Source organism: Aotus nancymaae, unplaced genomic scaffold (genome assembly GCF_030222135.1).
Source record: "Aotus nancymaae isolate 86718 unplaced genomic scaffold, 86718_ANA_hifiasm-v0.15.2.pri h1tg000008l, whole genome shotgun sequence".
NCBI lineage: Eukaryota > Metazoa > Chordata > Mammalia > Primates > Aotidae > Aotus > Aotus nancymaae.
In genome coordinates this window covers 3,933,403-3,946,684 of record NW_026988419.1, presented here as the reverse complement: position 1 = coordinate 3,946,684, position 13,282 = coordinate 3,933,403, and the positions used below count along the sequence as shown (strand labels likewise).

The 13,282-nt window shown below is 39.3% G+C and overlaps 1 protein-coding gene across 10 annotated transcripts in view; it reads left to right on the top strand.

The window, feature by feature from the left end:
- The window catches only part of SP100 (SP100 nuclear antigen), a 125,582-nt gene that overhangs the window by 38,856 nt on the left and 73,444 nt on the right, over positions 1-13,282 (top strand). For 7 of the 10 annotated variants that reach the window (XM_064372901.1, XM_064372900.1, XM_064372903.1 and 4 more), the window contains 5 exons: positions 2,363-2,446; positions 4,627-4,689; positions 5,099-5,248; positions 5,703-5,786; positions 10,559-10,663. In XM_064372901.1, coding sequence (XP_064228971.1) covers positions 2,363-2,446; positions 4,627-4,689; positions 5,099-5,248; positions 5,703-5,786; positions 10,559-10,663 — 486 coding nt within the window. The remainder of the gene's footprint in view (positions 1-2,362; positions 2,447-4,626; positions 4,690-5,098; positions 5,249-5,702; positions 5,787-10,558; positions 10,664-13,282) is intronic. The other 3 variants (XM_064372904.1, XM_021676875.2, XM_064372905.1) reach the window with 3 other exon arrangements.

Genomic DNA, 13,282 nt, shown 5'->3' with positions numbered 1-13,282 from the left:
CCTACCATGTGTAACATATTGTGTGGGGCAGTGAAGATACAGTCGTTAACAAAATATACATGTCATGAGTCCTCTCGAAGCTCATGGCCTATGGCTGTGGTAAAACAGATATCTGGAGGTCTGCTTAACTGGCCATTTAGACTCACAAGACAACCAGAGCGATATTGGAATCAGGTTTACTTAGAAGAGCATAAAGTAAGAAACAGAATCCCAACAGGGCAGCTTCTTCTCTTCAGTGAGATTCCTTGCAGTGATCTACATAGCAGTCCACCAAATTGACTACTACCTTCCCTGAATGAAAACTTAGTTGTGGGTGCAGGATCCACCTTGGCTCAGAACCACATGCCTTTGGGAGTATATGTCTTTTATAACAATTCGATAGTCACAGCTTTCAGAGCCCCATAAGGGGCAAGCTGAGCTACAAGAGTTATCAACTGAAGGAAGACCACACTATGGCTTCCCCACAGGTATTTTTTGTTCCTATGTAGTCCCAGTCAACCAATCATGGGTCTTTTCTAACCTCAGCATTTGCCTAGTAGCATTGCAAAAAGGCTATCTTTATTAGGTTTCCAGAATATGAACAAGAAAGTTAACCGTGGGGCAAGTTTGCCTTCAGTGAAGGAGAAGTGGTCTTGCTAATCCTTTATCCACAAAGAGTGAAACAAAGATTAATTAATGACAAAACTGATTACTCTGCTAGAGACTACTTTTGGTGCTATACCAAACTAAAGGTTTCATTCTTGACCTTTTTCCTGAGAATGCATAATTTATACTATTATAATGGTACACAGTAAAGATGTCCTCCAGTTTTTTTTTTTAAATTTGCCTAGAAAACTTTTTATTTCCACACAATTTGATCTCAACCCAGTTCTCCAAAGAGGAGATAGAGACATCACAAGAAAAATGGGCACATGCCCTGAAGAGGGTGGATGCTATGGGAACTGGAATAAAAGCATGAAAGTGTGTCTACAAAACAGGACAAATTAGATTTGGCTAAATCTGAGACTGAGAAGCAGTATAGAAGCTGACTTAGATCAATTGGAGGAAGATATTGAACGGTCTGAAATCTAAAGCTAAGGGATTTGAAGTTTACTTACTAGGCAATCAAGAAATACTACAGGTTTATAAACAAGGAAAGAAGTGTAAGCAGTTGTATATGGCTTATATTTACGTCAATACTAACCTTATCTAAATTAAGAATAAAATAATTTCTAAAGCAAATCATTCAAGTCAGAAGAAATAAAGGAAATCAAATACCTGGGCACAAATTTTGAGTCAGTGTTATGTTTGTAGCCAGGATGGTCCAGGCTGTGGGGATGAGGGAATGTTGCTACCTTTAGTGCCTACATTCTGAGGGGCTCTGTTCCTCTCCATGGACTGCAGGGATCCGCCTTCCTAGCCCCAGCACTCACAACTCACGTGTTAATTTCTGACACTCCTTATGCTTGGGTTACCCTCACTGAGGCTCACTGTCGCCTGCCTGGGGCAGCATTGCCCACTGCCCCACCCAGTGCGGCAGCCCACCCACCCTCAGGGAGATGCTGCTGACTCTCAGACCGTGAAGTTCACACAAACTGCCCCTGTGTCCTCTGTTATGTTTATTTGGGAACTATTCATCCTCCCTGACCCAATTAAGCCAAAATTCTCCTGTTTTCTTGCCCCATCTTTAAAGCTGTTGGGGTTTTCTCATTTATTTTTTATTTATTTATGCTTTTTGAGACAGGGTTTCAATCTGTTGCCAAGGCCGGAGTGCAGTGGCATAATCTCAGCTCACTGCAGCCCCAACCTCCTGGGGTCAAGTGATCCACCTCAGCCTCTTGAGTAGCTGGCACCACAGCTGTGCACCACCACATCCAGCAAATTTTTTCTTTTCAGAGATGAGGTTTAGCTGTGTGTCCTAGGCTGGTCTCAAAATCCTGGGCTCAAGGAATGCTCGTCTCAGCCTCCCGAAGTGATGTGATTACAGGTGTGAGCCACTGCACCTGGCTGATTTTCTCTTTTATAATGGAATCTTTCTAGGACTTGAGACCTTCTCCCCAGGGAATCCCTCAGTGTCTTCCTTGTGCTTGATATATCCCTACACTGCCATCTGACAATTTTGGGGGTAATACAACTCACAATGTTTTCATTACTCCTTAGCCTTGAATCTTGAGTGTCTCCTTGCCGTGTTGGACAATAATGGCTTCATTGCTAGGGTCTTCTCTTTTCTGTCCCAGGGGGATAATGGGAGAAGTTTAAGTCACATGGAACCCTCTGAGCTCTGAGTCACCCAAAGACTGGAAATTCATAAAAGCATGATTTCCAGCTGTTGTTCCTGTACCCTGTAAATCTCTAATTGCTCCTTCTCTGTTCCGCTCTTCAGTGATCCAAGACAAATTGCGTTTACAAGACAGTGAGGGAGAAGAGAGGGAGGAGAGGCCTGACATCCAACTTAGTCTTGAACAAGGTAAAAATGACAGAGTAAAAACTGTCTCTAAGAGAGGTTAGGGATCCAAGGCTCTGAGTGGTGACTGTGAATCAGGGAAGACACGTGGAAGGACTATGGAGAAGTCAAGGAGGGAGTTACATGAGCTCCTAACCAGATGTAGGGACCTGGAGAGGTGGCCATGACAAGACATCATTGGTTCAATAACCATGAAGGAATCAGAGCCAAGCGTCAGTAGGCCAGACTTACAGACGCCAACTACCTAGAAGTAATTATGATTTAGAAAAGTTCCTGTAGGGGATCAGCATGAAGTTGTGAAGGGTTAAGAACCACATCCCATGGCCCATGGTCAACATCAAAGAGGAGACTCTCGGGGAAAGAAGTGCTCCTGTTTTATCTGTACCGTCCTATTCACAGCACTTCTGACACCAAGCATGTCGGTGCTCTCCCCACACCAATCAGTTCTCCAACTCTCGGCAGACGCCACCTGATGTCTTATAATTTAATTGAGTTCTGGCACTAATTACCCAGACTTGGCGCGGATTCCACAGGTTAAGGGCTCATTCCCTTAAGGATGCCCCCTACTTCAGATGCCAGTTGCAAGTCTTGAGTTGTGACCTGTGCTTCTGACCAACTGCCTACAAAGTGGAGGTTCCCAGAAGCCCTTTGTTGGCTTCGATACTTTCCTAGTAGATCTCATGGAAATGTTGACTTATATTTGACAATTTATTATAAAGGACACAACTCAAGAACAGCCAAGTGGAAGAGATGCATAGGGCAAAGCCTGGGGAAGGGCACAGAGCTTCCGCCCTCTCTCGGACGCCACCCTCCCGGCACTTCCATGTGTTTGCCAACCCAGAGGATTTCTGAACCCAGTCATTTATGGCTTTTTATGGACATTCCATTACACAGTCTGGATTGATCAAATCATTGGCAATTGATGATTAAGTTAACCTCCATCCCTCTTTTCCCCTCCCTGGAGGTCAAGAGGTGGGGGTGAAAGTTCCAACCCTCTAATCTCATGTTCAGTTCCCCTGGCAACCACCCCCATCCTTAAGGGCTTTCCAAAAGTTACCGCATTAACATAAACTCAGGGTTCGTTGAAAGGGGCTTGTTATGATTAACGAAAAGTGCTCTTCTCACCATTATCACTTCGAATGTTTCAGTGGTTTTAGGAGCTCTGGCCAGGAGCAGGGAATGAAGACTGAAATGTATATTTCTTATCGTATCACAGGAGATACTTGATGATGGCAAAAGAGGGGACCAATTTAAATGTGAGGATGTTGTTCAAGAGCAGGAATAGTCAAAGAGAAAGACAGTCATGTAGAGAGACTCAGAGAAGTGGTGCAAATGTGGAGAGGATGTAGGTACTTAAAGGATGAAGGAAGGGAAATGAAACAGCGAAAAGGGGTAAAAGAAACAAAAATAACCATGTCATTAACAGCTCACTTTGAACAACTACTTTGTGGTAGCTGGTTTAATGCTCATGACAGCCATTGGAGATTAGTATTACTTCCATTCCCATTTTGCAGCTAAAATAAGGTAACAAACCCAGAGATACCACAAGTGGAGTTTACCTAGGGTCAGATAAACAAGGAAAAACCCAGGTGTACTACCCCACAGCCTGCATTCCCACGTCTGTGCTATCCAGGGAATCTAAAAAAAATAAAAACAGAAAAATGAAACAAAAATGGGAAAATATTTGCAGACAAAAAGATCCAGAAAAAAGAATACCAAAAGCTGGAGGAAGTAGAGGCTGCTCGGACACTGAGTCCTCATGGAAAAGCCAATGAGAAAGCGTGAACAGATGTGGAGAGGGAGGGTGTGTTGTAAAAGGGGGTGGGCACAAGGCAACCAGGACTTCGAAGAAACTGAGCTAAGGGCCCTGGGCAGGGTAGCTCTGGGGACAAAGGCAGGTTCACTTTGCCATTGCCAGTTACCAGAATGTCTCACAGAGGACATTCAATGGGGTCTCCTGGTCAAGGCCCCGTCAGCCAGGGATGCAGCTGACCTAGTACCCTACTGTCGAAGCTGGAGTCTGACTTCAATAATTAGGTGGCATCTGCCAGCTCCAGATGGGCTCTGCATTGAGACTAAGAAGGGGTCTTTAACTTCTACATTACAGAAACCAAAACGAGATTAGGGGAGAATGGCAAGATCCATACCTCAATTTCTGAAATAAACTAATTTCTTCCTGCCAGGAACTGGTGAAAACTCTTTTCGAAGCCTGACCTGGACACGTTCGGGTTCCCCGTCTTACGATGGTTTGTTCCTGTTTACTACTCTTCAAGGCTTTGCTTTTCTTGCCCCATTCTGGAATGTGCTGTGGGATTGCCCCTTTGTGTTCATGGTTGACCAGAATTTTCAGTTTTTGCATCTACGGTTTTTCCATTTCTGGGATTTAAATAACAATCCTTATCCTCTAGGTTCCCTAGGAGGGTTTCTTCCTCCCACACCTCTTAAGCACACTTGCTGCTGGTTCCTGCTGCCCTGAGGCTGATCGTTTTACCCATGTGCCTGCTTCACCATTTTCTGCCTGCATCTGCTTGAATCTGACTGTTGCCTTGGTGCCTTGATCTTACATCCAGCAGTGGCCCATGCTATGGTGGTTGGAGGGGGAGTAATGGGCAGCAGGGGGAAAATAAAATACCTGTGAATCAAAACATGGTTTAGGTACAACCCCACCTGAAAACGGACTCTCAGAGCACCCCTGTGAAACAGAACAGATACATGGAAAGAAAAAAGATACAACCAGTGACAAAAATGATGCACTAGGAAGCCAACAAACAAATAAAAAATATGCCCAAAAGGCTGAGCCAGCAGGTAAGACTGACTGGGTTTGCATGCATGGGGAGGAGCCAGGGGGCCCTGGCTGGCAGCAGAGGAAGAGTCTAATGCACAATGCAAGGAGACACCTGTTTAACAAGCAGGGGAAAATCACACAGACACAGAGAGGGCCTGGTATACTGATGAGCCTGATACACTGACATACTGATGACAAAGACCTGGAAGAAGAAAGCTACAAGATAAAAACTAAAGAGAAAGGGGAAGAGTTGCATAGCCTCACTAAAGAAGAGAGACAGAAACAGAAGGCAAAAGAAAAGAGAGATTGGCCAGGAATCAGTGAAGTGCAAACACCTTCACGCAGCAATATATGCAGACGGGGACATAGATAGAAATGTAAGAAGAAAGGAGAAGCAGGTTGAGGTCTAACAAAAGGGAAATAGGACAGAGCAAGCCTCCACTAGACCTCAACTGTGATCTCATTTATCTCCAGAGTCCTGCGAACAAGCTGCTGTCCAAGTGAATAATGGAGATGCTGGAAGAGAGACGCCCAGCCCATTGCCCTGTGATGAAGAAAGTAATTATTGCTTACCTTGCCTATTTCTTTTCCTTTCTCATTCAGATGCTATATATTTGTTTGTTTGGTTGGTTGATTGTTGTTTTTCCATTGTAACCACTTTTTTAAATTACCAAATTAAAAGCTGGATGTATTTATTATGTACATGTTGTTTTGAAATATGTTACACATATGTGAAAAGGCTAAATAGAGCTAATTAGCATAATTGTTACCTCACATATTTATCATTTTTGTGGTGATAACACAGAATCTATTCTCTCAGTAATTTTTAAGAATACATTATTAACTATATTAATCATGTTGTATAATAGCTCTCTTAATGTATTTCTCCTATTTAACCGAACTTTTGTATCCTTTGACCAACATCTCCCCAATCCTCTTCCCCACAGCCCCAGCCTCTGTTACCACAATATACTCTCAACTTCTGTAAACTCAACATTTTTACACCCTACATATAAGTGAGATGTAATATTTGTCTTTCCATGCCTGTCTTATTTTACATAACATAATATCCTCCAGGTTCATGGTTGTGGTTGCAAATGACAGGATTTCTAGCTTTTCAAAGGCTAGATAATAGTTTAATGTGTAGATGTATTTCACTGTGTATATATTTTTCTTTTCCATTCATCCACGTGATAGACACTTAGGCTGTTTCTGTATCTTGGCTATTGTGAATACTGCTGGCAGATATCTCTTCCATATACCAAATGGTCCCTGATTTATGCTGGTTAGACTTATGATTTTCAATGGGTTTATAGAAGTATTAAATGCGTTTTTGACTTATGATATGTTCAATTTATGGTAGGTTTATGGAGCTGTAGTCCCAGCATAACTCTGGGAGCATCTGTGCTGATTTCATATCCTTCGAATATATGTTCGGTAGTGGAATTCATGAATCATATGGGTAGTTCTATGTTTAGTTTGTTGTGAGGACATTGCATACTGTTTTTCTTAGTGGTTAAAGCAATTTATATTCCCACCAACAGTGTACAAAGCTTCCTTTTTCTGCACATCCTCACCAAGATTTGTTATCTTTTGTCTTTTTGAAAATAGCCATTCTAACCAGTATGTGGTGATAGTCATTCTGGTTTTAATTTGCATTTTCTTAATGATTTCTGAGGCAGAGCATTTTTTCACATACCTCTTAGCCATTTGCACGTGTTCCCTTAAGAAATGTTTATTAAGGGCCTTTGCCCATTTAAAAAAAATTTTTTTCAACTATTGAGTTGTTAGAGCTCCTTATGTATTTTGGATAATAACCCTTAACAGATACATGGTTTGCAAATATTTTCTCCCATTCTGTAGGCTGTCTCTTCACTCTGTTGATTGTTTCCTTGCCTGTGCGGAATCTTTTTAGTTTGATGTAATCCCAATTCTTTTTGCTTTTGTGATTGTGCTTCTGGTATTATACCCAAAAAATATTTGCTCAGACCAATGTCATGAAGGTTTTCCTCTATATTTTCTTCTAGTAGTTTTACAACCATAAGTATTAAATTTCAGCATTTAGTCCATTTTGAGTAATTTTTTAATATGATGTGAGATGGGGCCAAATTTCATTCTTCTGCATGTGGATATCCAGTTGTCCCAACATCATTTATTAAAAAGATAGATGTCCTTTCCCCATTGCATATTCTTGGCACCTTTGTTGAAAATCAATTGACCATAAATGCATGGATCCAAGCTCTCTATTTTGTTCCATTTTTCTACATGTCTATTTTATGCAAGTACCATGCTGTTTTTGATTAATATAGCTTTGTTGTACATATTGAATCAGGTAGTGTGATGCTTTCAGCTTTGTTCTTTTCTCTTAAAATTGCTTTGGCTAGTTGGAGTCTTTTGTGCTTCCATACAAACTTTTAAATTGTTTTTCTATTTCTCAAAAAATGCCATTGAATTTTTTTTTTTTTTTAAGAACGGAGTTTTGCTCTTGTTGCCCAGGCTGGAGTGTAATAGTGCAATCTCAGCTCACTACAACCTCCACCTCATGGGTTAAAGCAATTATCCTGCCTCAGCCTCCCAAGTAGCTGGGATTATAGGCATGTGCCACCATGTCCAGCTAATTTTTTTGTATTTAGTAGAGAGACAGGGTTTCACCATGACCTCAGGTGATCCACCCACCTCGGTCTCCCAAAGTGCTGGGATTACAGGCATGAACCACCACACCTGGCTGCCATTGGAATTTTTATAGGAATTGCACTGAATCTTTAGGGGACTTTGAGTAGACTGGACATTTTAATAATATTAATTTATCCAATCCATGAACATGGGGTATCTTTCCATTTCTTTGTTCTTCAGTTTCTCTCATCAATATCTTAGCGTTTTCAGTGTACACATATTTCATCTCCTTAGTCAAATTTATTCTTAAGTGTTTTATTATAGTTACTGTAAATTGATTGTAAATTGGATTTTTTTATGTCTTTTTCAGAGAGTTCATTGTTAGTGTATAGAAATGCAACTGAATTTTGTATGTTGCATTTGTATCCTGCCAGTACTGAATTTGTTTATTAGTTCTAGCAGGTTTTTTTGGTGGAGTCTTTAGGATTTTCTATATATAAGATCAGGTCATCTGCAAATAAGGACAATTTAACTTCTTCCTTTCCAATCTGAATGCCTTTTATTTATTTTGCTTGCCTAATTATTCTAGCTAAGACTTGCAGTGACATGTTGAATAGAAGTGATAATGGGCAATCTGTGTTAGTTCATTCTCACACTGCTAATAAAGCCATACCCAAGACTGGATAATTTATAAAGGAAAGAGATTTAATTGACTCTTCAGCATGGCTTTAGAGGCCTCAGGAAACTTACAATCATGGCAGAAAAGGGGAAGCAAACAAGTCCTTCTTTACATGGCAGCAGCAAGAAGAAGTGCAGTGCAAAGGGGGCCAAGTTCCTTAAAAACCATCAAATTTTGTGAGAACTCACTCACTGTTGCAAGAACAGCGTGGAGATAACTGCCCCCATGACTCAATTACCTCCCACTAAGTCCCTCCCATGACATGTGGAGGTTATGGGAACTACAATTCAATATTTTGATGGGGACACATCCAACCATATCATCATCCTACTCTTGTTTCTAACCTTAGAAGGAAATCTTTCAGCTTTTTGACATTAAGTTTGGTATTAGCTGTGGGCTTGTCATGTATGGTCACTATTGTACTGAGATACGTTTGTTCTATATCTATTTTGCTGAGTGTTTTTATCATTAAAAAATGTTGAATTTCGTCAAATGATTTTTCTACGTATGTTGAGATGATCACATGGTTTTTGTCCTTCATTCTATTAATGTGTATGACCCTTTTAGATGTGTGTATGTTGATCCATCCTTGCATTCCAGTGATAAATCTTATTTGATCATGGTGTTTAATGTGCTGTTGAATTTGATTTGATAGTATTTTGTTGAGGATTTTTCATATGTGTTTATCAAGGATAGTGACCTATAATTTTCCTTTCTTGTAGTGTTCATGTCTAGCTTTGGTATCAGGGTAATGCTGGCTTCATAAAATGAGTTTGGAAGTAGTCCCTCTTACTTAATTTTTAAGAAAAGTTCAAGAAGAATTGCTATTTGCTCTTTAAATGTTTGGTAAAATTCAACAGTGAAACCATCTGGTCCTGGGCTTTTGTTTGGTGGGTGGGATTTGATTACAGTTTAAATCTTATTATTGGTCTGTTCATATTTTTCTGTTTCTTTGTTATTCAGTCTTGGCAGGTTGCTTGTATTTAGGAATATATCCATTTCTTATAGGTTATCCAATTTGTTGCCATTAAATTGTTTATAGTAGTGTCTTATGATTCTTTGTATATATGTGGTATGAGAGAGGTAGTGTCTCCTCTTTCATTTCTGATTTTATTCATTTGCGTGTTTTCTCTTTTTTCTTAGTCTAGCTAACACTTCATCAATTTTGTTTACTTTTCAAAAAGTCAACACTTTGTTTTGTTGATCTTATGTTTTTTCTAGTTTTAAATTCATTTATTTCTAATCTGATATGCATTGTTCCCTTCTTTCTACTAATTTTTGCCTTAGTTTTTCTTCTTTGTCTAGTTTCTTAAGGTGTAACTTTAGGTTGTTTGATATCTTTCTTCTTTCTTGATGTATTCTTGTGTTTATTGCAATAAACTTCCCCTCTTAGAACTGCTTTTGCTGTATCCCATAAGTTTTGATATGTTACATTTCTATCTTTATTTGTCTCAAGGGTTAAAAAATTTTCATATAAAGTTAATTAATGAATAAATTAATAGGAAAATTTTTTAACCCATTGGTTGTTCGGGAGTGTACTTAATTTCCATGTATTTGCAAACTTTTCAAAATTCCTTATTATTGATTTCTAATTTCATATCATTCTGATTAGAAAATATATCTGATGTAATTTGAGCCTTCTTGATTTTGTTAAAAATTGTTTTGCAGCCTAACATATGATGTATCCTGGAGATTGCCCCAGGTACAACTGAAAAGAATGGGATTTTTCTGCTGGTAGATAAAATATTCTATATATGCCTTTAGGTCCACTTGGTCTAAACTATAGTTTAAGTTTGATGTGTTCTTATTGATTTTCTGTCCATTGCTGAAGGTAGGGTGTTGAAGTCCACTAGTATTATTGTATTAGTCTCTCATTGCTTCAGATCTCTTAATATTTTTTTATATTTCATTGTTCAAATATTTAGTGCATATGTTTACAATTGTTATATCATCTTGATGAATTGACTCCGTCGTTACATAATGACTTTCTCTTTTTCTTTATTTCTTTTTGTTTCTTTTGTTTTTGTTTTGGAAACAGGGTCTTGCTCTGACACCCAGATTGGAGTACATGAGTGTAATCATGGCTCACTGCAGCCTCAACCTCTTGGGCTCAGGCAATCCCCCCAAGTAGCTGAGATGACAGGCAGGTACCACCATATCTGACTAATTTGTTGTCGTTGTTATTTGTGAAGACAGGATTGCCCTGTGTTGCCCAGGCAGGTCTCAAACTCCTGGACTCAAGCAATAATTTCACTGATGTAAGCCACCATGCCTGGTTTTATCATGACTTTTTTTTGCCTTGTTTTATATTATTTGATTCAAACTGTATCTCATCTGATGTAAGTATAGCTGTGTCTTCTCTCTTTCATTTCCATTTGCATAAAATATCTTTTTCTATCTTTTCACTTTCAGTCTATGTGTCTCCTTAAAAGTGAAGTGAGTGACTTGTAGTTTGCATATACTTGGGTCATGTTTTTTAAATTCATTCTGCCACTCTGTGTCTTTTGATTGGAGAATTTAATCTATTTACACTTAATATAATTATTGATAGGTGAGTACTTTCTACAACCATTTTGTTTATTGTTTTCTGGTTGTCTACAAAGTCTTTATTCCTTTCTCTCTTACTGTCTTCCTTTGTGACTAGGTGATTTTCTCTAGTGAAATACTTTGATTCCTCTTTATCTTTTGTGTATTCACTGTACGTTTTTGCTTTGTGGTTAACATGAAGTTTACACAAAACATCTTATAGTCATAACAGGCTATTTTAAGCTGATAATTTTGATTGCATACAAAAACTGCACTTTACTCTCTTATTTAAAATGTTTGATGTCATAATTTACATCTTTTTTATATAGTGTGTACCTTAACAAATTATTGTAGCTACTTTTAAAAAAAAAATTCTTTTAACCTTTGTACTAGCTGTAGAAGTGATTTACACACCACCATTGCAGTATTAGAGTATTCTATATTTTGACCATACATTTACTTTACCAGTGAGTTTTATACTTTCTTATATTTTCATATTATTAGTTAGCATTTATTTCTTTCAGCTTTAGCATTCCTTGTAAACAGTTCTGGTGGTAATGAACCTTTTCATCTTTTGTTTTCCTGTGAGAATCTTTCTCTCTCCTTTATTTCTGAAAGATAGCTTTGCTATGAAAAGTATTCTTGGTTGGCAGTTTTTTTTTTCCCCCCGTCAGCACTTTGAATATTTCATCTCATTCTCTCCTGATCTGTGAGGGAGGTTTCTGCTAAAAAGTTCACTGCTATTCTTATTAAACCTCCCCCATATGTTTCTTGCTTCTTTTCTTTTATCACCTTCAGGATTCTCTTTGTCTTTGAATCTTGACAGCTGGATTATAGTATGTTTTGGTGTATTCTTATTTGGATTGAATCTGATTGGAGGCCATTGACCTTCCTGCTCCTGGAAATTTTATGTCTTTCACCAGATTGGCAAAGTTTTATACTATTATCTCTTTAAATTAACTCTCTACCTTTGTCTTTCTCTTGTCTTTTATGAATTCCTATGATTCAAATATTTGCTCTTTAGATGTGTTTCATAAATCCTGTAAGCTTTCTTCATAACTTTTTATTCTTTTTTCTTTTTCTTCTCTAACTGTATTCCAAATAACCTGTCTTTGAGTTGAGATTCTTTCTTCTGCATGATCAATTCTGTTGTTGATGCTCTCTGATGCCTTTTTAAATTTCATTCATTGCATTTTTCAGCTCCAGAATTTCTGTTTGATTTTTTAAATAATTTTAATATCTCTGTTAAACTTCTCATTTTGGTTATTTATTGCCTTCCTGATTTTAGTGAATTATTTCTTTGTATTTTGTTGAGGTTTCCTGAGATTCCTTAAACAATTATTTTGAATTCTGTGTGAGGCAGTTTGTTATCTCCATTGCTTTGGGGTCTGCTACGGGGAGATTATTGTGTTCTTTTAGTCATGTTATGTCTCTTTGGTTTTTATATTTCTTGTTGCCTTACATTTGGTCTGTGCATTTGAGAAAGTAGGGACTTACCTAGTCTTTGCAGGTGCAAGGCAGGCTTGCTGCTGGAGTCCTCAAGCAGGCTAGTCTGGTGCCTATGGCAACCAGTGGGCAGGTCTGTGCTGGGGGTGACCTTGAGCCAGAATCTGTAGGGCTCTACACCAGTAGTGGTGCAGGCTTCTTCAGGCACTTGAGTGGGCCTGAAGCCCAGTGCTATAAACTGGGATGGACCTAAAGCCCGGTGCCACTGAGTCCAGTTTGGCACTCAGTCTGGTCCAGATCATGGGGTCACAGAGACTGAAATAGTGCTCTAGCAGGCTGGAGACTGAGTTTGCAGGGTTGGCCTGAATCCTGGGGCTGCAGGATTTAGGTTGGGGTCACAGTGAGCTTGGAGGGTCACACCATGGGTATTGGCTGGAGTCTGGGGCCTTGGGAGCCTTCCTGGCACTGGGTTTCACTGAAGATGGTTCTGTGGTTTAGGTCCAAGGCAAAGTCTGGTGCTCACTTCCTTCTCCTTTCTCCAAGCATATGGTATCTCTCTCAATGCTGTGCTTCCTGGAGTTGGGGAAAGGATGACATGTGAAACTTTTCTTCCTGCCCTTTTCGATGTGCTGTTTCTTATTTCTGTGCTACACCCAGGTGCTGTGGTCTTTCATCTGGTTTCCTCAGCTCTTGCAAAGGTATTTTCATGCATAGGCAATTGTTCACATTAGTGTTTCTGCAGGGGAAGGAGGGCTGGAGAGACCTATTCTGACATCTTGCTCTGCTCCTC